Source organism: Oncorhynchus nerka, linkage group LG9b (assembly GCF_034236695.1).
Source record: "Oncorhynchus nerka isolate Pitt River linkage group LG9b, Oner_Uvic_2.0, whole genome shotgun sequence".
Classification (NCBI taxonomy): Eukaryota; Metazoa; Chordata; class Actinopteri; order Salmoniformes; family Salmonidae; genus Oncorhynchus; species Oncorhynchus nerka.
In genome coordinates, this window is record NC_088424.1 from 1333678 (window position 1) to 1357291 (window position 23614).

Here is a 23614-nt window from a genome sequence, read left to right on the forward strand (position 1 = left end):
ATAATGAAATTCCCATCACCAGCAAACAATATAATCACAGGGAAAAAGTGTTTCTGATATGTTTCCTAGGAATCCGAGGCATTGTTCTCTTGCCTGTATAATCATATGGCAATGAGGGATTTTAACTAAAGCTACTTTGCTAAAAAGAGGAAAGAAACAAAACAAATCCACACTGCCAGTACTCATGCTACATTCCTTTGACCAGGTTAACCTCAATAAAAGCATGAAATACACATGACAGCTGGTGTTAAACTAAAGTAATGAATAAGAAGGTGAGGCGCAACAGTCGCCATTAAATATATATTTAACTTGATAAAGAATAAAACGTGGTGTGACATTTAAACAGACATTCACCAGACACTAAGCTACAGTAAAAAAGGATGTTGGGCTGACAATCATAAGCTACAGTGTTATCAAAGTAACATGTTTACAGTTATAAATCAGACCTGTTCTGAAACTGTGCGCACATGAATAGGTATTAAAACTTTGCTTGAAAAACACCCATCATTCATCTTTTATGCTGACAAAAAGTATTGGAATTAGGCCATGGCAGTTTGTAAAGGAAATAGCAATGGCGAACTCTGGAAGTGTTGCCAAATTTGATAACTTCGACATTTGCTGTGTCCGACATTTTCCGAATAAATAAAAAACTATTCCAAAATGTTGTGGACCTGTAAACAGATAATTTGAATTCTACATTTTTGCGTTTACTTTTTCCAGAAACAAAATATGCTGCACTGTTAGAGCAAAATACATGAAATAGTGTATCTATTTACTACTGTAAAGTAGGCTACATCACGAGTATGAAACCACAGTTAGAAAAGGTAAATACATTTATTTTGCAATGATCACGGAAATGAAATTGATAATAGATAGTTAGAAATAGCTATTGTGCAATGCAAAAAAATGCTTTTTTTGTCTTTTCAGTATATGTTTACCTAAAGTTTGCAGGAAGCTAAGCATAGGGGGGCTTTTCTGTTTGCGAGAGTGGAGACATCGAATCTGAATTTCCAACAATGAGAGATTTTTGTTCGAGTTAACTGAGATTAGTGACTGAATTTGTCATATACAGTGCATTCAGAAATTATTCAGACCCCTTCCCTATTTCCACAATGTTACCTTACAGCCTTAATCTAAAATTGATTAAATAAAATGTTCCTCAATCTATACACAATACCCCAGAATTACAAAGCGAAAACAGGTTTAGACATTTTTGCAAATAAAAAACAGATACCTTATTTACATAAGTATTCAGACCCTTTGCTATGAGACTGGAAATTGAGCTCAGGTGCATCCTGTTTCCATTGATCATCTTTGATATGATTCTACAACTTGGAGTCCACCTGTGGTAAATTCAATTGGTTGGACATGATTTGTAATGGCACACACCTGTCTATATAAGGTCCTACAGTTGACAGTGAATGTCAGAGCAAAAACCAAGCCATGAGGTCAAAGGAATTGTCCGTAGAGCTCCGAGACAGGATTGTGTCGAGGCACGACTAAAACATTTCTGCATCATTGACGGTCCCCAGAAACAGTTGCCTCCATCATTCTTAAAGGAAAGAAGTTTGGAACCACCAAGACTCTTTCTAGAGCTGGCCGCCGGGCCAAACTGAGCAATCAGGGGAGAAGGCCCTTGGTTAGAGAGGTGACCATCAGGTTCTTGTTCACTAGGACAGAGTTCCAGAGTTCCTCTGGAGATAGTAGAACCTTCCAGAAGGCCAACCATCTCTGCAGCAGTCCAACAATCAGGCTTTTATGGTAGAGTGGCCAGACGGAAGCCACTGCTCAGTAAAAAGCACATGACAGCCCCCTTGGAGTTTGCCGAAAGGCACATAAAGATACTCAGACCATGAGAAACAAGATTCTCTGGTCTGGTGAAACAAAGATTGAACTCTTTGGCCTGGATGCCAAGCGTCAAGTCTGGAGGAAACATGGCACCAAGCATGGTGTTGGCAGCATCATGCTGTGGGGATGTTTTTCAGCGGCAGGAACTGGGAGACTTGTCAGGATCGAGGCAAAGATGAAAGGAGCAAAGTACAGAGTGATCCTTGATGATAACCTGATCCAGAGCGCTCTTGACCTTACAACAGGACAACAACCCTAAGCACACAGTCAAGGCAACGGCTTCGGGACAGGTCTCTGAATGTCCTTGAGTGGCCCAACTAAAGCCCAGATTTGAACTCAATCTAACATTTCTGGAGAGACCTAAAAATAGCCCTGCAGCAACGCTCTCCATCCAACCTGACAGAGCATGAGACGATCTGCAGAGAAGAATGGGAGAAACTCCCCAAATACAGGTGTGCCAAACTTCAACAAAGTACTGAGTAAAGGGTCTGAATTACTTGTGATCAGTTTATTTTATAAAATGTACACATATTTATAAAAAATAAAATAAAAAATATTTTAAAAAAACAGTATTAGTTTGTTTTTGTGGGGTATTGTGCGTAGATTGATGAGGGAAAAAAACTATTTAATCAATTTTAGAAAATGGCTGTTACCCTAACAATATTTGGAAAAAGTCAAGAGGTCTGATTAATTTCCGAAGGCACTGTATATACACAAGAGTATGTGGACACCCCTTCAAATTAGTAGATTCGGCTATTTCAGCCACACCCGTGGCTGATGTATAAAATTGAGCAAACAACCATGCAATCTCCATAGGTCAACATTGGCAGTAGAATGACCTTATTTTAGCATGGTTTTATCTAGGCCTTAGTAATAATGATCGCGCTTATCAGGTAGCTAGCGCTAGCTAACGTTTCCACGTGGTTAGCAAGGTAGCTGGTTAGAGTAATCAGGTAATCAGCTAATGCTGAACAGTCTACTTTTGGGCCCTACTTTGGGCCTTGAAATGTGTGGAGTACTACGGATGTGACAAATGAAAACATTTCTTAATGTTTAAACTGCCGTTATGGGTTTCCAGCTCAAACTATAAGACAAATTCATAAAATTCCAAGTGAATTTACAATGCTGCTGCCAGAAACAGTTTGGGTCTCACGGTGCTTCCCATTCAGATGGTTAAGCATTGCACCCGTTGTACTATTACTGTACCTCAATTGCACCTAGCTAAGTTAGCACTTCCTTCTCAAAGTATTGCCATACAGGACTTTGTGGTTGTGCTTGCTTTTCTCTGCCATTTTTCCAACTGTTATCGATGATAACAGTAATCCTTGACTCCTTGCACATCGACTCCCGATGTCGACTCCCATTTCTGAGAGTCAAGATTAAATTCCACTAAGAATAGACTGCTAAGATTCTGGATTTTTGGAACGGAGGAGACTGATTAGTTGCCGTACTTCTGAGAACAAACCCGTCACATCTTTCATAGCGAGCTAGCAAGGAACGGCGAGAGAGCAGAGGCGCACAGTATAGGCAGGTAGACCACCAGGCAGGCAGAAAGAAAGGTGCACTAGGCCTACAGTCCCTTCAGAAAATATTCATACTGACTTATTACACATGATGTTGTGTTACAGCCGGAACTAAAAAAGGATACATAAGTATTCAATACTTTAACAGTGATTAAAGCTGTGAGTCTTCCTGCTTAAGTCTAACTTTGCACAACAGGATTGTATAATATTTGCACATTATCCTTTAAAATTCTTCAAGCTCTGTCAAGTTGGTTGTTCATCACTGCTAGACAGTCTTGCCATAGATTTTAAGCCGATTTAAGTGAAAACTAACTAGACCACTCAGGAACATTCAAAGTCATCTTGGTAAGCATCTACGGAGTATATTTGGCCTTGTGTTTTAGGCTGAAAGGTGAATCTTTCTTTTTTTTTTTGTTAAAGATCCCAATTTCGTTTAAATCTCTAAAGTTGTTTGTCACTCCCTAGCGTCACACGGTGATACCATTTTGAATATTGAATAGCTCCCCATGTGTTTATTCTAGAGATGTTTCTTGTAGCAGCTGCAGCTCAATCCCCTCTTTATAACGACATAGTTCTTGTGAAAGCAGTCTTTTTCTACACGAGAGGATCCGGACAAGAAAATGTCACGAAATTGACTGTAAAACCTGAACCATTTGAGCTACAAACGAATAAGTCCCCACCAACAAAAGGTGACTCTCATGAGCACCAGTGTTGGTTGTTCTGCTCTACAACATCCACAAGCTTTACAGCAGAACTGTCTCGGATGTCGTCATTTCGAAGAGAGTTTCTCCCAAAACCAACTGTCCAGACAGAACCGTTGGAGCTACAAACTAATATGTCACCAATAAAAAGGGTGGCTCTCACAAACATGAAATTGGTGGTTGTTTTGCTCTACAAAGCACACATGCTTCAGGGGAGTCGTCTGAAGGTAACCTAGTACCGGGCTGTAGAAATGGAACAACGTGCATAAGGGGTAAAAAAAACAAAGGTGTCACGAATAACAGTACCAAACATGGGTCTAAAAAGTTTTTTTCCCCCCCCAGAGTTCTCTCAGATATAGGACAGACACTTCAAAGCTTTATTTATTTTTGACCATCTGTGTTGCAATGTACAAATGTGTTGGGCTATGGGCTACAGCAGTATAGGCCAAATTCAATGTTAAATCTTTTTCTTTTTTTATACCTACAGGAATCCTAAACTTCAAAATCAAAATTTGACCATCTTAAAATTCAATTTGTTAGCTTAGTAGATATTGTGATCTAAGGGCTTAAATCTTTTAACGTTCACACCCCTATGGAGTACACTACCTTTGGGCCCTGAAATGTATGGATCACACTACCTTTTGGCCCTGAAATGTATGGATCGCACTACCTTTTGCCCTGAAATGTATGGAGTACACTACATTTGGGCCCTATAGAGAAGTAAGGGAGACCGGGGACAATTGTAACACTTGTCAATTGTAATCCATCAATTATTTAAATTGAGGAAGCCTTACTTTTTTTTGCCACCTCTCAGTTTTGATTATTGACCTCTAGAACATTATGCATGTATCTAAACATAATTTTTTATCAGTAAGATGAGGTATAGTTGATGACAATTATTGTTCTGACAAGATGTATGTTTTCACAAGACTAATTTGGAAAGAGTTCTATGCTTGGGGTTAGGTGTAACGCTGTACGTCACACCCCTTACTTAAATTATATATGTAATTACATAGACACATTCACACATTTACATCAACTTTGGTAGTGCAACCAAGATAATACTTCAGAAAAATGTACACTTTTTGTAATGCTAATGCAAAAATATAATATTTTGGATCCTCAGTTCTGGGCAATATTACACGCTTAACAGATGTCAACTGTTAATGTCAACTTAGTGTATTTTCATCCAAATATCAGTTTTAAAAAATCCTAATCGTTCAATTACACCAAATGTTTACCACTGAAGACAGTGTTACAACTGTCCCATATACAACTTACCATGGTCGTTGGTGGCACCGGGAAATACAAGGCCTGGCTAGCAAGCCAAACAGCTTCTTAGCTAACTTGTCGGTTGACTGTTAGCTAGCCAAAAAACTTGTTTTGATCTTATCTGAGGCTTAAAAGTGTAATTATACTTTGATTTAGAGATTAAAACAAATCGTTTTCTAATGCTAATTAGCAAATGCAACAACGACTGATGATAGAGCACATCACAAATGTACATTTTTGTGTGACATTTTGAAATCACTACAGTGTTAAAGTAAATCATATTTTAAGAAACAACTCCAAAATAGTCTCCCCTACACTACCTTTGGGCCCTCTAAAAAAGCTTAATGTAGCATTAACGCTGTAGTGTGGATAAGTGTGTTGAATTAAATGTAACACTATTAGTTGATTTAACACTTGTGATATTGCTGTGTACCTTTGGGTCCTTTCACTAGCTTGATCTCCATCACCTTCTCGGAGACAGGCTTCCTCCGGCGGACGTAGAGGCGCACCAGCGACCCGGCCTCCTTCAGAGCTTCCACTGCCCGACTGTGGGTCACGTCCCGCACGTCTGCCTCATTCACCCGCAGGATGACGTCGTTGACCCTTCACCGGGGTGAAGAGGAATGACAGTTAAAGCCAGGGTGGGGTCCCATAATCCAATCATAATTTCAGCCAACTCATTACTCAAAGGACAAGTTCAGTATTTTACAACTTAAAGTCAATTGGTTCCTCAGTTTGTAGTGACTGTTCGAAGAAAAACGAACCATGATTACAGTTTCTATTGGCCCATAGACTACTTTCAGGGTGGTGGAACCATCCTGTTACGAAAAACTGAACTTCACTTTTAAAGTGTGCAGGTGTAATCCATTATGATGCAGGTATAATGCTTTGTAACACTTGTCATGAGCATGTACGACCTACTCATATCTTCCAGTCACAAGACCTAAAGGTAAATTGCCAGTTTGCTTCAAATTACCAACAAAAGATTCAAATGACAACAAAAATAAAAAATTGAGTAATACACTTACTTTAGGTAATAGTGGACAGTAAGTGTAAGAACATTGTACTATGTATAAAAAGGCCCAGTTGCCCTTTATTTTGGCTACCATGTCTAGAAGAGATCTGTGACTTTGAAAGAGTAGTCTCAAAGGAGCATAGGGGGTTTAAAAATGGTGTCTGTCACCAGATCTCAACCCAAATAAACAATTATGGGAGATTATGAAGCAGCACTTGAGACTGTTTTCCAGCACCATAAACAAAACACTGAATGATGGAATTTATTGTGGAAGAATTGTGTCGCATCCCTCCAATAGAGTTCCAGACACTTGCAGAATCTATGCCAAGAAACATTGAAGCTGTTCTGGCAGCTGGTAAGGGCCCAATGCCCTATTAACACACTTTATGTTGGGGTTTCCTTTATTTTGGCAGTTACGTGTATGTATGTATATAAAATGACTTGAAAATGACCAAGAACATCAGGAAATATCTCAGATCTCTCTTTACCTTTCCAAATTGACTAGATAAAATGCAACTGACCCTGTACCCCTTTGAGCTTTCTCAAACTTGCGCAACCAAAACCGACATCGGGTGCCATATTTGACCCTCCCCCGTCGATGGAGAATGTCACTGGCTCACGTCCGCTATTGTGACTCTGGCTTATCTTGACACTTGTCAACGGCTGTATTAAGTTCTTCTGCCAGGGACTAGTGTAATATTGATGAGGTGATGAAGGCACCCAAGCACTCTGACCCTGTGGGTGTGTCTGTGGGGTCCACAGGGAAGCTTGTGTCTGTCAGTGACTATCGGGATATTGAATTATGTTACCTGCGAGGGTGTTACTGTTCAGGGTCGTGTTCATTCGGGCACAATATGAACCCAGGTCTGCAATTTGCGACAGTCACCCTCTCAATGCTCCCCTTTCTATGCTGTGCTAGTAGGCTGCGTGAGTAATATCCTGGGGCCTAACCACGCAAACATATTACTCTTCTAAGACCCCAGACAATCTGGGATCATTTAGGGATGCCAAACTGACGGATGTAGGCTACACGTTTAAGCAGTGGATCCAAAAGCTGAGACACCGACTCATGCAAGGGTTTGTCTTTATTTTTTACTATATTCTACATTGTAGAATATAGTAAAAAAAATCATGTAGTAAACAAAACAGTCATGTAGTAACCAAAAATGTGTTAACCTTTCTAGGGTAGGTGGGACAATAGCGTCCCACCTGGCCAACATCCAGTGAAATTACAGAACACGAAATTCAAAAACACTAAATTCAAATATATAACATTCTTGAAAATATATGCGTTATACATCAAAATAAAGTTTAACTTCTTGTTAATCCAGCCGCCGTGTCAGATTTCAAAAAAGCTTTAAGGCGAAAGCAAACCATGCGATTATCTAAGGACAGCGCCCCGCTTACAAACACATGAAAATCATATTTCAACCAGGAAGGTGCGACACAAGTCAGAAATAGCAATATAAAAAAATGCCTTACCTATGATGATCTTCTTCTGTTGGCACTCCAAAAGGTCCAAGTTACATCACAAATGGTCCTTTTGTTCGATAATTGTCCTTTATATCCATAAAAACTCAGTTTAGCTGGCGCGCTTCAGTCAATAATCCACCCATTTTCCATCCTTCAAAATGCATACAAAATGAACCCCAAAAATAAACTTTTCCAAACAAGACAAACATTTAGAATCAACCCTTAGGTCTCCTAATACGCAAATAAATGATACAATTTAAGAGGGAGAATCGATAGTCTTTAAAAAAATACCAAAGAACGCACTTTCTTCCAAGCGCTTGGAAACACTACAGCAAAAATGGGAGCCACCTACAATTTCTGTCTCATTTTTCCAAAAACCAGCCTGAAACTTATTCTAAAGACTGTTGACATCTAGTGGAAGCCCTAGGAACTGCAATATGGGAGGAAAAAGTGGTAAGCTGAAATTATTTTTGTCCTCGGGTTTTGCCTGCCATATCAGTTCTGTTATACGCAGACATTATTTTAACAGTTTTAGAAACTTTAGAGTGTTTTCTATGCACATCTGCCAATTATATGCATATCCTAGCTTCTGGGCCTGAGTAACAGGCAGTTAGTTTACTTTGGGCACGCTTTTCATCCGTATGTCAAAATACTGCCCCCTACCCCAAAGAGGTTAAACAAATCAAAACCTATTTTGATTCAAAGTAGCCACCCTTAGCCTTGACAGCTTGGCACACTCTTGGTATTCTCTCAATCAGCTTCATGAGGTAGTCACCTGGAATGCATTTCAATTAACAGGTGTGCCATGTGAAAAGTTAATTTGTGGAATGTTTCCTTCTTAATGCCAATCAGTTGTGTTGTGACAAGGTAGGAGTGATATACTGAAGGTAGCACTATTTGGTAAAAGGCTGTGTCCATATTATGGCAAGAACAGCTCAAATAAGCAAAGAGAAATGGCAGTCCATCATTACTTTAAAACATGAAGGTCAGTCAATCCGGATAATGTCAAGAACTTTGAAAGTTTCAAGTGCAGTGGCAAAAACCATCAAGCGCGATGATGAAACTGGCTCTCATGAGGACCGCCACAGGAAAGGAAGACCCAGAGTTACCTCTGCTGCAGAGGATAACGTTCATTAGAGTTAACTGCACCTCAGATTCCAGCCCAAATAAATGCTTCACAGAGTTCATGTAACAGACACATCTCAACATCAACTGTTCAGAAAAGACTGCAGAATCAGGTCTTCATGGGAGAATTGCTGCAAAGAAACCACTACTAAAGGACACCAATATGAAGAAGAGACTTGGTTGGGCCAAGAAACACAGGCAATAGACATTAGACCGGTGGAAAACTGTAGCGATACACCATCCCATCTTGTTTGTGCTTAGTGGGACTGTCATTTGTTTTTCAACAGGACAATGACCCAACACACCTCCAGGTTGTGTAACGGCTATTTGACCAAGAAGGAGAGTGATGGAGTGCTGCATCAGATGACCTGGCCTCGACCCCAACTGAGATGATTTGGGATGAGTTGGACCGCAGAGTGAAGGAAAAGCAGCCAACAAGTGTTCAGCATATGTGGAAACTCCTTCAAGACTGTTGGAGAAGCATTCCAAGTGAAGCTGGTTGAGAGAATTTCAAGTGTATAAAGCTGTCATCAAGGCAAAGGGTGGCTACTTTGAAGAATCAAAATATATTTCTATTTGTTTCACACTTTTTTGGTAACTACATTATTCTATATGTGTTATTTCATAGTTTTGATGTCTTCACTATTATTCGACAATGTAGGAAATAACAAAAATAAAGAAAAATCCTTGAATGAGTAGCTGTGTCCAAACGTTTGACTGATACTGTATACCTAAAGGTCTTAAGTAAGCCAGTTCAGCCAATTCAGAGAGTATATAACGAACAATTACACAATGTGTCAGTATGCGTGTACAGTCGTGGCCAAACGTTTTGAGAATGACATAAATATACATTTTTACAAAGTCTGCTGCTTCAGGGCCTTTAAATATTTTTGACAGATGTTACTATGGAATACTGAAGTATAATTACAAGCATTTCAGAAGTGTCAAAGGATTTTATTGACAATTACATGAAGTTGATGCAAAGAGTCAATATTTGCAGTGTTGACCCTTCTTTTTCAAGACCTCTGCAATCCGCCCTGGCATGCTGTCAATTAACTTCTAGGCCACATCCTGACTGATGGCAGCCCATTCTTGCATAATCAATGCTTGGTGTTTGTCAGAATTTGTGGGTTTTTGTTTGCTTCTTGAGGATTGACCAAAAGTTCTCAATGGGATGAAGGTCTGGGGAGTTTCCTGACAATGGACCCAAAATATCAATGTTTTGTTCCTCGAGCCACTTAGTTATCACTTTTTCCTTATGGCAAGGTGCTCCATCATGCTGGAAAAGGCATTGTTCGTCACCAAACTGCTCCTGGATGGTAGGGAGAAGTTGCTCTCGGAGGATGTGTTGGTACCATTCTTTATTCATGGCTGTGTTCTTAGGCAAAATTGTGCAAAATTGTTATTCAAACTCAATCAGCATGACAGAGTGATCTCCAGCCTTGTCCTCGTTAACGAGAGAATCACTGACTTTGTCAGCTGATCCTTGTGTGGCAGGGCTGAAATGCAGTGGAAATGTTTTTTTGGGGGGGATTCAGTTCATTTGCATGGCAAAAAGGGACTTTGCAATTCATTGCAATGCATCTGATAACTCTTCATAACATTCTGGATTATATGCAAATTGCCATCATACAAACTGAGGCAGCAAACTGGGAAAATTAATATTTGTGTCATTCTCTAAACTTTTGGCCACAACTGTACCTGTGTGTGTATTCATTAGGGATGTGACAAATGTAAAAAAATATATATATATATATATATAGTTGTCATTTATCGGTTTTAAGTTCAAACGAAAAAATAAATAAAAAAATCAACATTTGTTGGAAACAATGAAAGCTTACCTTAGTGGTCAAATAATTGCGTTCACCAAAAAGAAAAAAGACAACAAGAAAAAATGAAGACGTTTACAGAACGTATCCTGAGCATAGACAGGCAATTTACTCTTCAAAAAACACCCAGTGAAATACTATCTCACCAACTATGTCAATCTGCCACATTGCATTCAATTGCACAAATAAATGACAGTGATGGTATGCCCACCTGTGACAACAATGAAATAGACAATGTCAAAAACGTATATTCTAATTTATATCCATCAGAATACATTGGAAACACTCCACTAAATTGAAGAACACCACCCACCGCTTCTGAGTATATTACTCGCCAATGTCCAGTCTCTAGATAACAAGGTAGATGAAATTAAGGCAAGGGTTGCCTTGCAGAGAAACATCTGGGATTGTAACATTCTGTTTCACGGAAACATGGCTCACTCAGGATATGTTGTCGGAGTCGGTACAGCCACTGGATTTCTTTATGCGTCGCGCCAACAGAAATAAACATCTCTCTGGGAAGGAGGAGGGCGGGGGTGCATGCTTCATGATTAACGACTCATGGTGTAGTCGTAACAACAAGTCAAGTCCTTTTGTTCACCTGACCAAGAATTCCTTACAATCAAATGCAGACCATACTATCTCAAGATAATTATCTTTGGTTATCACAGCCAAGTATATCCCGCCTCAAGCAAATACCCCGACGGCCCTCAATGAACTTCACTGGACTCTATGCAAACTGGAAACCATATATCCCGAGGCACTATTTATTAAAGCTGGGATTTTAACAAAGCAAATTTGAGAACAAGGCTACCTAAATTCTATCAGCATATTGATTGTAGCACTCATGTGGGCAATACACTGGATCACGGCTACTCTAACTTCCGAAGCATACAAGGCCCTCCCCCACCCTCTCTTCTGCAAATCCGACCATGACTCTATTTTGCTCCTACCGTCCTATAGGCAGAAAATCAAACAGGATGCACCCGTGACTGGACCTATCCAACGCTGGTCTGACCAATCGGAATCCACGCTTCAAGATTGTTTTGATCACGAGGACTGGGAAATGTTCTGGGCAGCCTCAGAGAATAACATTGATTTATATGCTGAATCTGTGAGTGAGTTTATAAGGAAGTGCATTGGAGATGTGTCCACTGTGACAATTAAAACCTACCCTAAACAGAAACTGTGGATAGATGGCGGCATTCGTGCAGAACTTAAAGAGCGAACCACTGCATTTAACAATGGAAAAATGACTGGGAATATGGCCAATTTTAAACAGTGTAGTTATTCCCTCCTCAAAGCAATCAAACAAGCAAAATATCGGAATAGGGACAAATTGGAGTCGCAATTCAACGGCTCAGACACAAATGTGGTAGGGTCTAGAGGCAATTACGGACTACAAAAAGAAAATTCACCACGTCACTAACAAGGACGTCTTGCTTCCAGACTAAACATCTTCTTTGCTTGCTTTAAGGATAATACAGTGCCACCGACATGGCCCGCTACCAAGGACTGCAGGCCCCCCCCCCCCCCCCTCTTTCTCCGTGGCTGACGTGAGTAAGACATTTACACGTGTTAACCCTCACAAGGCCCAGACGGCATCACTAGCCATGTCCTCAGAGCATGCAAAGACCAGCTGGTGTGTTTATGGACATATTCAATCTCTCCCTATCCAATGTTCCTGTACCAATGAAGGCAAGGATAACTAAACTAAATGACTATTGCCCAGTAGCACTCATTTCTGTCATCATGAGGTGCTTTGAGATACTAGTCAAGGATCATATCACCTCCACCTTACCTGTCACCCAAGACACACTTCAAGTTGCATACTGCCCCAATAGGTCCACAGACGATGCAATCGTCATCACACTGGCCTATCCCACCTGGACAAGACGAATACCTATGTAAGAATGCTGTTCATTGACTACAGCTCAGCATTCAACACCATAGTACCCTCCAAGTTCATCATTAAGCTTGAGGACCTGGGTCTCAACTAGAGGTCGACCGATTAATCGGAATGGCCGATTAATTAGGGACGATTTCAAGTTTTCATAACTATCGGAAATATATATATATTTTTTACACCTTTATTTAACTAGGCAAGTCAGTTAAGAACACGTTCTTATTTTCAATGACAGCCTAGGAACAGTGGGTTAACTGCCTTGGTGAAAATCTGTCGTTCTGCCCCTGAACGACAGATTTTCACCTTGTCAGCTCGGGGGATCCAATCTTGCAAACTTAACTAGTACAACGCAAATAACGACCTGCCTCTTTCTCGTTGCACTCCACAAGGAGGCTGCATGTTATGCGAATGCAGTAAGCCATGGTAAGTTGCTAGCTAGCATTAAACTTATCTGATAAAAAACAATCAATCATAATCACTAGAGCGTGTCCTGCGTTGCATATAATCTAACTGAGCATACAAGTATCTGACTGAGCGGTGGTAGGCAGAAGCAGGCGTGTAAACATTCATTCAAACAGCACTTTCGTGCGTTTTGCCAGTAGCTCTTCGTTGTGCGTCAAGCATTGCACTGTTTATGACTTCAAGCCTATCAACTCCCGAGATGAGGCTCGTGTAACCGAAGTGAAATGGCTAGCTAGTTAGTGTGCGCTAATTGTCGTTGTGTTGCTGGTTCGAGCCCAGGGAGGAGCGAGGAGAGGGACGGAAGCTATACTGTTACACTGGCAATACTAAAGTGCCTATAAGAAGATCCAATAGTCAAAGGTTAATGAAATACAAATGGTATAGAGGGAAATAGTCCTAAAATTCCTATAATAACTACAACCTAAAACTTCTTACCTGGGAATATTGAAGACTCATGTTAAAAGGAACCACCAGCTTTCATATGTTCTCATGTTCTGAGCAAGGAACTGAAACGTTAGCTTTCTTACATGGCACATATTTTACATGGAACATATTGCACTTTTACTTTCTTCTCCAACACTTTGTTTTTGCATTATTTAAACCAAATTGAACATGTTTCATTATTTACTTGAGGCTAAATTGATTTTATTGATGTATTATATTAAGTTAAAATAAGTGTTCATTCAGTATTGTTGTAATTGTCATTATTAAATCAATTTTAAAAAATCTTACGATTAATCGGTATCGGCTTTTATGGTCCTCCAATAATCGGTATCGGCGTTGAAAAATCATAATCGGTCGACCTCCAGTCTCAACCCCGCCCTGTACAATTGGGTCCTGGACACCCTGACGGGCAGCTCCAGGCGGTGAAGGTAGGAAACAACATCTCCACTTCGCTGATCTTCAACACTGGGGCCCCACAAGGGTCTGTGCTCAGCCCCCTCCTGTACATCCTGTTCACCCGTGACTGCATGGCCATGCATGCCTCCAACTCAATCATCAAGTTTGCAGACACAGTAGTGGACTTGCTTACCAACAACGACGGGACAGCCTACAGGGAGGAGGTGAGGGCACTCGGAGTGTGGTGTCAGGAAAACAACCTCACACTCAACGTCAACAAAACAAACGAGATGATCGTGGACTTCAGGAAACTGCAGAGGGAGCACTCCCCTATTCACATCGACTGGAAAGCAGTGGAGAAGGTGGAAAGTTAATCCTCGGCGTACACATCACGGACAAACTGAAATGGTCCACCCACAGACAGTGTGGCGCAACCTCAGGAGGCTGAGGAAATTTGCCCCACTAACATTTAAACTACTGGTTACTTTTGTGATAATCCAGTCAATCCCAATTGCTTGGATATCATTGTCTCATTCAATTTAATAAGATAAATTGTCGAACATACCTTTTCTAGGTTCTTCCTATTAAATGAGACATTTTAAACTTTGCAATAGTAACCTAGATGAGCCAACTTCCAATGTTAAGTTTAATTCCCAGATAGCATATCCAGGTATGATTAATCATTATTATTGATTCATTAATTGTATTTGCTTTTTCAAATTCATTCACGTCCAACTCCTACAGTACTGATGGTTCATTAATGTCTATAAATAGATTAAAATCGTCTTTGCAGCTCCCAACGTATTCCAAAACCAAACTTTTTTCCTTTCAAAATGTTCTAATAATGTGCAAGCTATCAGAGAGGGTTGTCTCCACTCGCCCGCTAATTAGTGAACCTCCACCCATAAATGGATAGATCTGTGACCTCAGCAGTGATACCAACCCTAATTATGCCATTAGCGGAAAAACAGCAGACAACGCTCTCCAGAATCAACCATGCCTCGTAAAGGTTCTCTCCAATCTAGCCCTGATGTCTTGCCATCCGAAATGGGCATCAGTCTAATACCGCAGTTCACCGCTGAAGCACGAGCAGGTAACAGTAGACATAAAGGGATAGGTGGAGAGAACCGGGAAACCAATGACAAAGTGTCAGAGCACAAGGGTAACAACGGGTTGAAGGACGATCAAAACATAAACCAATGTTCTCCAGAAGTTCCACTACGTGAAGAACTATAGCGAGAAAATTGAGAAAATGGTAAAAGTCACAAGGACTAGACGGGAAATTACTGGACACCAGGTCCGCAGGAAACAACAACCATAGCAAGGATGTTAAAACTCAAATTTCTCCCGCTCTCACTCGAGATCCTATCCAGGGCCCTCTTGATCAAGAAACAAGCCCACGGGCTTTGTCTATAGACTGATACAAAGGTTGCGAAGAAAAAGGTTAAATGTTTTGTTAAAGCCAAGCCCACTCAAAATCTGAAAAGTTGATCTGAACAGAAATGGCACAAAATGTCTTTGCGAACGACCTCTCCACTTTGTGTCCACTAAACACTAATCTAAATGCCCATACCTGGAAACAGACCTGGAGAACTGCTTAACTTGTCATGCACTAATTGAGTCGGGTGCGACAATATCACTCATCCCTCAAACATTGTTCGATGATCTCAAAAGGGCATTGAAACCAACTAAATGTTGGTTAAAACTGGAACGATGTGACACTACACTTTGAGGTCTCACTCAGACTACCTCGCCTCTCACATTGAGAGTCATGCTGAAACTACACTTCCAGGACGTATCGCTCGTTCACCCTGTGTATGTTACCAGCCTAGAATCTGTACCCCTGCTACTTGGAGCAGACTTGATGGATTGGTTACTCCCAATGATGGATTGGAAAACCAACCAGGTATGGTCACAGACCACAGTGCCTTCTCCACTGACCACACTGTCTCCCCCTAACGCTAGCTGCAACGCAGTCATTCACGAGGGGTATCTGTCAAAAGCACCACTTTGGAAAAAGACATTTAGAACCCTATATTACGATACATAGACACATTCCATCAGCCAACCTGATTGACCATTCTTTTCATGATTTCGAGCCAGCTGTCTCTGTGAATGAGCAACTTCCCTCCTCCTTACAGTCCTGTAATACGGTAGTTGAGATGAACTTATCTTGACCTTCGGACACTTCCGCAAGCACTGCGGCCGTCTCAGCAAGAAAAATATCAATGCGAGTATACTCTGCTTCCGATGATACACCTTCCACTTTGTGTGGGACTGTCACCCCTTACAATGACACCAATGGTGTCAGTCCAGCAACTGACCCGATGACTTCCACTGGTGAAACACTTTGCGATATCACAGACCGATATCCCCATCTCAGTTCGCAGGTACTGAAGAGGTTGCCACACGCGGATGCATTGGTGACTGACAGGCCTCGACAGCCAATGAGGGTTTTGAAGCACAAACACCAGGAGATTTGGTTGAAATGGCTGTACCATTCTCATAACGCGGTTGCTGACAACTCGTACCATAGGGTCTGACCTTTTCGTTTGCACCTCAGATACCAACACTGGTGGGGTGTCCTGAGACACAAAGGGAAGGAATAGTAGCCCAGACCATTGATGAGCCTCATCGAGGCTGGTTGCGGTGTCAAGACTACGGGCAACACCGTACAAGCCCGCCAGAGCATAAAACAAATCTAGTTGTAAACTCACCTATGAGAACAGTGAGGAAAAGACGGGCCCCTAGACGGGGACAATCTTAGAACACATCTAAGATATTACTGAGGTGTACCACACTGGTCGTAGAAGAAGTCCAGTGAACTTCCACCTCAAACAAATGGCAAAAAATATATAAATTGCCATGTGTAGGTTCAACTACAATACAACTAGTAAAATGCTCTAATCATGTGTTCCGGTAGGATAATATTTCAGAATAAATCGGTAGGATAACTGGTCCCCTTGAGTACCAGTACCAACAACAGTCAGTCCAGCTACAATCAGTAAGAAGGTTAGTGACCTAACCAATCAAATTAAACTTGACAACAGCGACATAGGATTCACTCAGAGTGCAACATGGGGATCGGAATCTCCAGAACACTTTTCTGACGGTTAACACACATGCCACTAATAAATAGAACCCTCCATTCAGGAGGAAAGTTATTAGAAGTCATGAACCATGATCACACCACGTACGACTGGTCCAATGCTTACTTCCGTCGTGAGGTTAGCTCCTCCGTGGATAACATAGCTATGAAATAGACTTCTTCATACCTATCACTACTACAATAGTGGAAGGTAGTGACTTGTAGTAAAACCACTAGACTCCCTCGACACCAATTCTGACTGACCTCCAGGCATTGACCTGAAAATTACCTGACAAGTCTGCCAGGATGAAAGACAATACAGCCACACTAACATAACTCTGTTTATACAGGTGCCTCTTATGAGGGTTGTGTGTAATTATTGTATAAAATGAATGAGTGAAGATGAAACTATTTGTGAAATGATGTAAGGTGATTTTTTGCAGCGTGACATCTTCGCATAGAGTTGATCGAGCTGTTGATTGTGGCCTGTGGAATGTTGTCCCACTCTTCTTCAATGGCCAGTCCAAGTCATGTGAAATCAATAGATTAGGGCCTAATGAATTTATTTTAAAAAAAAATATATATATATATATATTTTTTTGAAACTGCTTGCGCATGTGGTGCGCTTTTGAGAACAGCGTTTTCCCGCTAATTGCATTTTGGAACATAGCCCATAGCCTACAGCCATGCACACATTTTGAGCTTATAATATGAAGAAATAAAACTTTATAACAATTTTAAGATAAACGGTCTGATCTGATGCATCAGCCTCATTGCTTTTTTACATTGTTTAATTAATGTAACGTAGACACTGGGAGTCGAGAAGCCGGTGGTAAGTTTAATATAAAGAGAAACATGGAACGATACAACGTAGGATTAGCGTCTAGACATGAACAGAAAACAATACTGACTGGGGAAAGAACCTAAGGGAGTGCCAGATAAAGGGGAGGTCCAGGTGTGCTTAATGATGAAGCGCAGGTGCGCGTAACAATGAATGCCAGGTGTGCATAATGATGGTTCCCAGGACCGTAGTTAGTAAACCGGCAACATCAAATGCTGGAGGGGAGGAGCAGGAGACGATGTGACATTTCATGTGCAGTGGTTGTATGAATTTTGGATTTGTCGTCCCAGAACTGTCCCTGAGTCTGTTTTAAACCGTAGACATAATAAAGTTAATGTCAAGCAATGAGATGGGTTTCTTTGTGCTCCACTCACCGTTGATTCTCACCCATTGTGGTCTATTTGACAAAAAATATATAAAAGACACAGAATGAGGTTCAGACTTGGTTCATATGCAAAAGTTTCTTGCCCATTAGAAGTGGCTGTATTGGCTAAAAAGCACTGGGAAAGTCCACAAACACCATCTGGGCATTGCACTTTTTTCAAGATGGGAAGGAGCCAGGTGTAGTAAGTACACAAGCATCGTCCACTCCTCTCTGTTGCTTGTAGGAAAATTGAAGGGGTCTACAATGTCTCCAAACTTGTTTTGTATGTGGGAGTGGATCAAAACGTGTCATTATGAGAGGTGTTAATGCAACAGGGCGGTAATCATTGAGAACAGCAGGGCAGCTCTTCTTGAGCACTGGGCATACGATGGAACATTTCCACAGAGCTGGTATTGTGTGCTTCCTCAGTGAGCGTTTGAACAGCTCAGAGAACAAACCTGACAATTCCTTGTGACAGGATTTCAGAACATGGTTGCTGATGTTACCCTGGCCAATCAGTACTGTCAACGCAGTCTCACAGTCCTGCACTCGAGGTGTCATTCCAATGTTTGACTGATTTAGAAGACCACTCCATCCCTCTGTAGACTTGTAGGCATGATTAATATTGCTGAAGCAAAGATAAATGGTTTTACTACCCCTTGTAGCACATGCAGCAAATTGCTGATAACAATGTAGCAAATTGCTGATACATAGGCAGCACCTTTTTGTGCGTACAGCTGTTGAAATTACCCAGTATTAATACAGGGGAGTCCGGTGATTGACTATGCGCTGCACACATGATGTGATAAAATCGTCTGCGTGTGACATTGGCTGAGGGTGGAATATATTGATGGGGGGGGGGAAATAAATGGTTACATGTTGAAATATTATTTTTGACGCTATATCGTATCATATCCTTTTAACAATATCGCAATATTTATTTTGCGCTAGTCGGCTGTACCAACACTGGTATTTTTCATCCTAAAGCTTCCATCTTCTGAAATAGTGACCCAACATGTTTTCAGTATTTATTTCCGACTGATCAAAACTAATTTTCTCATGCACTCTCGTCTCAATGCAACAGACAATGTTTGGAACATCAAATGGCAATAGAATGGCAGTATCAATACATATACAAACGCAATAATTAAAATACAAATCGTATCAGCACATAAGTATCGTGATAACATCATATCGTGAGGTCCCTGGCAATTCCCAGCCCTAGTGGAATATAGGGCCCTGAGTGTACAAAACATTTGGAACACCTGCTCTTTTGATGGCATAGACTGAACAGGGGAATCCAGGTGACGTCCCTGGTACCATCATTACCGTACCTCAATTCCATCTGGAAAAGTTTGCATTTCACCACTTCATTTAACTTCTCAAAGTATTGCCATACAGGACTTTGCTGCTGTCGCATGCCTTTCGCTACCATTTTTCCAACTTAAAACCTGTTGCGACTCTAGGCAGTATTTTCATTTTTTGGAGAAAAAAAACGTTCCCGTTTTAAACGGGATATTTTGTCAGGACAAGATGCTAGAATATGCATATAATTGACAGCTTTGGATAGAAAACACTAACATTTCCAAAACTGTAAAGATATTGTCTGTGAGTATAACAGAACTGATGTTGCAGGCGAAAGCCTGAGAAAAATCCAATCCGGAAGTGCCCCATATTTTGAAAGCGCTGCGTGCCAATGAGTCCCCATTGAGCTGTGAATGTGCTATGAACCAGCTTTCTACGTATTCCCCAAGGTCTCTACAGCATTGTGACGTAGTTTTACACATTTACGTTGAAGAATACCGGTAGGGGGCTATTGCGCAAGTGGTCACATGATGCTCCAGGAGAAAATCTCGCGTAAAGTACAGAGGTAGCCATTATTCCAATCGCTTCTACTGAGAAACCAATTGTCCCGGTGGATATATTATCGAATAGATATTTGAAAAACACCTTGAGGTTTGATTCTAAACAACGTTTGCCATGTTTCTGTCGATATTATGGAGCTAATTTGGAATATTTTTTGGCATGGTCGTGACCAAAATTTCCGGTCGATTTCTCAGCCAAACGTGAAGAACAAACGGAGCTATTTCCCCTACAAAAATAATATTTTGGGAAAAAATTAACTTTGGCTATCTACCTGGGGGTCTCGTGAGTGAAAATATCCGAAGTTCATCAAAGGTAAATTATTTAATTTGATTGCTTTTCTGATTTTTGTGACAAGGTTGCCTGCTGCTAGCAAGGCATAATGCTATGCTAGGCTATCGATAAACTTACACAAATGCTTGTCTAGCTTTGGCTGTAAAGCATATTTTGAAAATCTGAGATGACAGGGTGACAAAAGGCTAAGCTGTGTTCCAATATATTTCACTTGTGATTTTCATGAATAGGAAGATTTTCTAGGAAGATTTATGTCCATTGCGTTATGCTAATTAGTGTCAGATCACAGCGGTCCCGTTCACGGGATGGGGTGTCACTAGAGGTTAACCTCTTAAGTCGACCCTCTACTTTTTCGAACATTCTGTTAAAAATTGCGCAACATTTCAGCGCCCTGCTACTCAGGCCAGGAATATAGTATATGCATATGATTAGTATGTGTGGATAGAAAACACTCAGACGTTTATAAAACTGGTTAAATCACGGCTGTGACTATAACAGAACGTGCGTTTCATCGAAAAGTGCAGGAAAATCTGATCACTGAAAATGGAAAAATATATCCATCCGCCACTTCAACCCATTGTTATAGGCGATCGACATTAAATGGGCCTGAGGTTGCAGTACCTACAGCTTCCACACGATGTCTAGAGTCTTGTCATTTGCTTCGGCTTTGATTCTTGGTCAAACCGACACAAGGGAACCGATTCCCTCCGGTCTCTGACCGGATGTTTTGGTCGAGATTTCTCCGGACATTTTTTTCCAGGCGGACACATATAGAATTGGGCACCGTGTATATGGTTTGTCCAGTGCCAATGACTTCCCATTCATTTTTGTCCATTTCAGGGGGTGTTCCCATACAAAGTTGGATCAGCCTGTAGTGTGGTTTTCCACTTTAATTTTGAGTGTGACTCCAAATCCAGATAAATTTGATTTCCATTGATCATTTGTGTGATTTTGTTGTCAGCACATTCAACTATGTAAAGAAAAAAATATTTAATAAGAATATTTCATTCATTCAGATCTAGGATGTGTTATTTTAGTGTTCCCTTTATGTTTTTGAGCAGTGTAGTTTAAAAAAAATTAAATTCTCAAGTGGCCCATTATATTAGGCTATTGGTATTATTGGGCTATAACAGCCAATATGGCAGACATATTTTGAAAGAGGAGTGGACACTTCACTTGAGCTACATTTGGCATAACTTTTAGGAGCGGGACGATTTGCAAGCAGAGTAAAATACATGTGTTGTCAATGAAGATTACCAGTCAATGTTGGAGTCCAAAACTATAGCCTATCATATTTGGCAAGTTAAAGACAACTGCCCATGCTTCTCCGCTCATATAGCCTACACCACAGTCTAATTAAGACCACACATAGGAGCACTTGATCTTGCACGCCCAGCAAAAACGGTAGGCTACTGAACGTAAATCAGCAAGAATTGGGCTATTAGAGTTGGTGAATATTGTGACAGAGGTGCTTTAAATACAATAGATAACGAATAGCCTACTAAACAAAATAACCTTTTCAAAATAATCTTGCATAACTTTGACAGCTGGACAATTTGCAGGCAGACACATGTATTATCAATATTTATTTCCAGTCAATGTCAGAGCCTAAACTCTACTATAGCCTTTCGTATTTAGGAAGTTAATTTCCATGGAAAGAAAACTGCTTATGCTTCCCCGCCCATGCGTATAGCCTACAGGCTATTTAATTGGGCCCACACAAGCGCATTTGATCCCGCACGCCCAACACAAGAGAGGAGAGGTAGGCTACTGAAATTGAACCAGAATTGTCCTTTAGAGTATGTGAATACTGGTACAAATGTTATTTTAATATACAATCGATAACACATACAAAACAACCATTCTAAATAATATGCGAGACTAAAACACATTGTCATCCCAAGGGCCACAGCACAAAATAATGCTGACCGCGCCGCAATGCTCTCTGTCAGGGCCCGCAGGTCCTGCGAGAATTCCGCTCTCTACTTCAGAGCACGTGTTAAGGTACACATTCCCACTGATCCTTCTGTCAGAGTCACCCTGCTACCAAATTCCCCATGAATCCTCAATAAATCGGACCTCCTAATTGGCCAGTTCACTGAACCGGACATGACAGGCAACTCTATCAACCTATCATGTACTCTCAGGTGGAATGGTAACCTCAGCAAAGTCTGAGGCATACAAAACTAAATTTAAATAAATTAAAGACTGAACAGACAGACTAAATACAGACACGCTCAGAGGTAAAAAAGGTCACCATCACTTCAAAAGGCCACTCAGTCTGACAGCTGGCACCGTTACTTAGACTTATTTTTTGGCAGTTAAGAGATGAAAAGAAACATTGTTGAACGAGATGCTCCCTTGTCATCACCCACCTGGCACCCAAACATGAGTGATATGGTGCTGTTGGTACATGCTACTTTGCAGTGGCACAGCATGGGGGAGAAGCAGTCAAAGTGTTTCACGCTGGGAGACATATTTTCAACGGTGCTGAAGCAGTTGACCGAGGCGCGTTTCCTCCGAGAGCGGTGCCTGCGTCGGCCTCTCCGGCTGCCCCCTGCTCCCCCTCTGCTGCCAGCACCACCACCCGATCCTCCTCCAATGCTGCTGCTGCCTGCTCTCACCATCCGCACTCATTTCTTGCATCACTCCATCATCGCGGGGTGGGGTGGGGGGAGAAGACACCCAGTGTTCTACCTTCATCCAGGGGGCCTGCCCCTCCTTCAGCTGCACCTCTTCCTCCACCCCCTCCTTTCCTCTCTTCCTGCTGTCGATTGGCTGACTCCTCTTTTCTGCGCCCTCGCTTTTCCTCCTCGACAGTCAACACGCTCCGTTGCAGAGCCGACGTTCACTGGAGTGCCACAGTGGAACCATGGTGTGCAAATATGAGAGAGAGGAGGAAGAGAATGTGAGTATGTGTGCGTGCTAAGCTGTCCTCTGTGGGGGTCTGATTGGACGCTGGGGAAAGGCGTGAGGTGGTCTAAGGTTGCTCGTTTTTCGAGTGGGAGGATTCAAGGGAGGTTGCCACCTTTAAGAGTACCTTCAGCTGAACCGCGTCTGTCCAAACGCCTCTTGAGCAGATGCAGGAGAGCGAGCGAGAGAGTCTTGCAGGGAAACTGTCTGTGGATGAGGGAAAGCGAGCGAGAGAGGGAAGGAAGGCAAGAGAGACA

The 23614-nt window shown here is 41.4% G+C and overlaps 1 protein-coding gene across 18 annotated transcripts in view; it reads right to left on the bottom strand.

The window, feature by feature from the left end:
• LOC115114090 (discs large homolog 1-like protein) overlaps window positions 1–23614 on the bottom strand; it is a 281300-nt gene that overhangs the window by 96982 nt on the left and 160704 nt on the right. For all 18 annotated transcript variants that reach the window (XR_010461748.1, XR_010461749.1, XM_065013249.1 and 15 more), the window contains one exon: window positions 5778–5947. Coding sequence is in view for 16 of the 18 variants with exons in the window: in XM_065013249.1 (XP_064869321.1) it covers window positions 5778–5947 (170 nt within the window). In the remaining 2 variants the exon portion in view is untranslated. The remainder of the gene's footprint in view (window positions 1–5777; window positions 5948–23614) is intronic.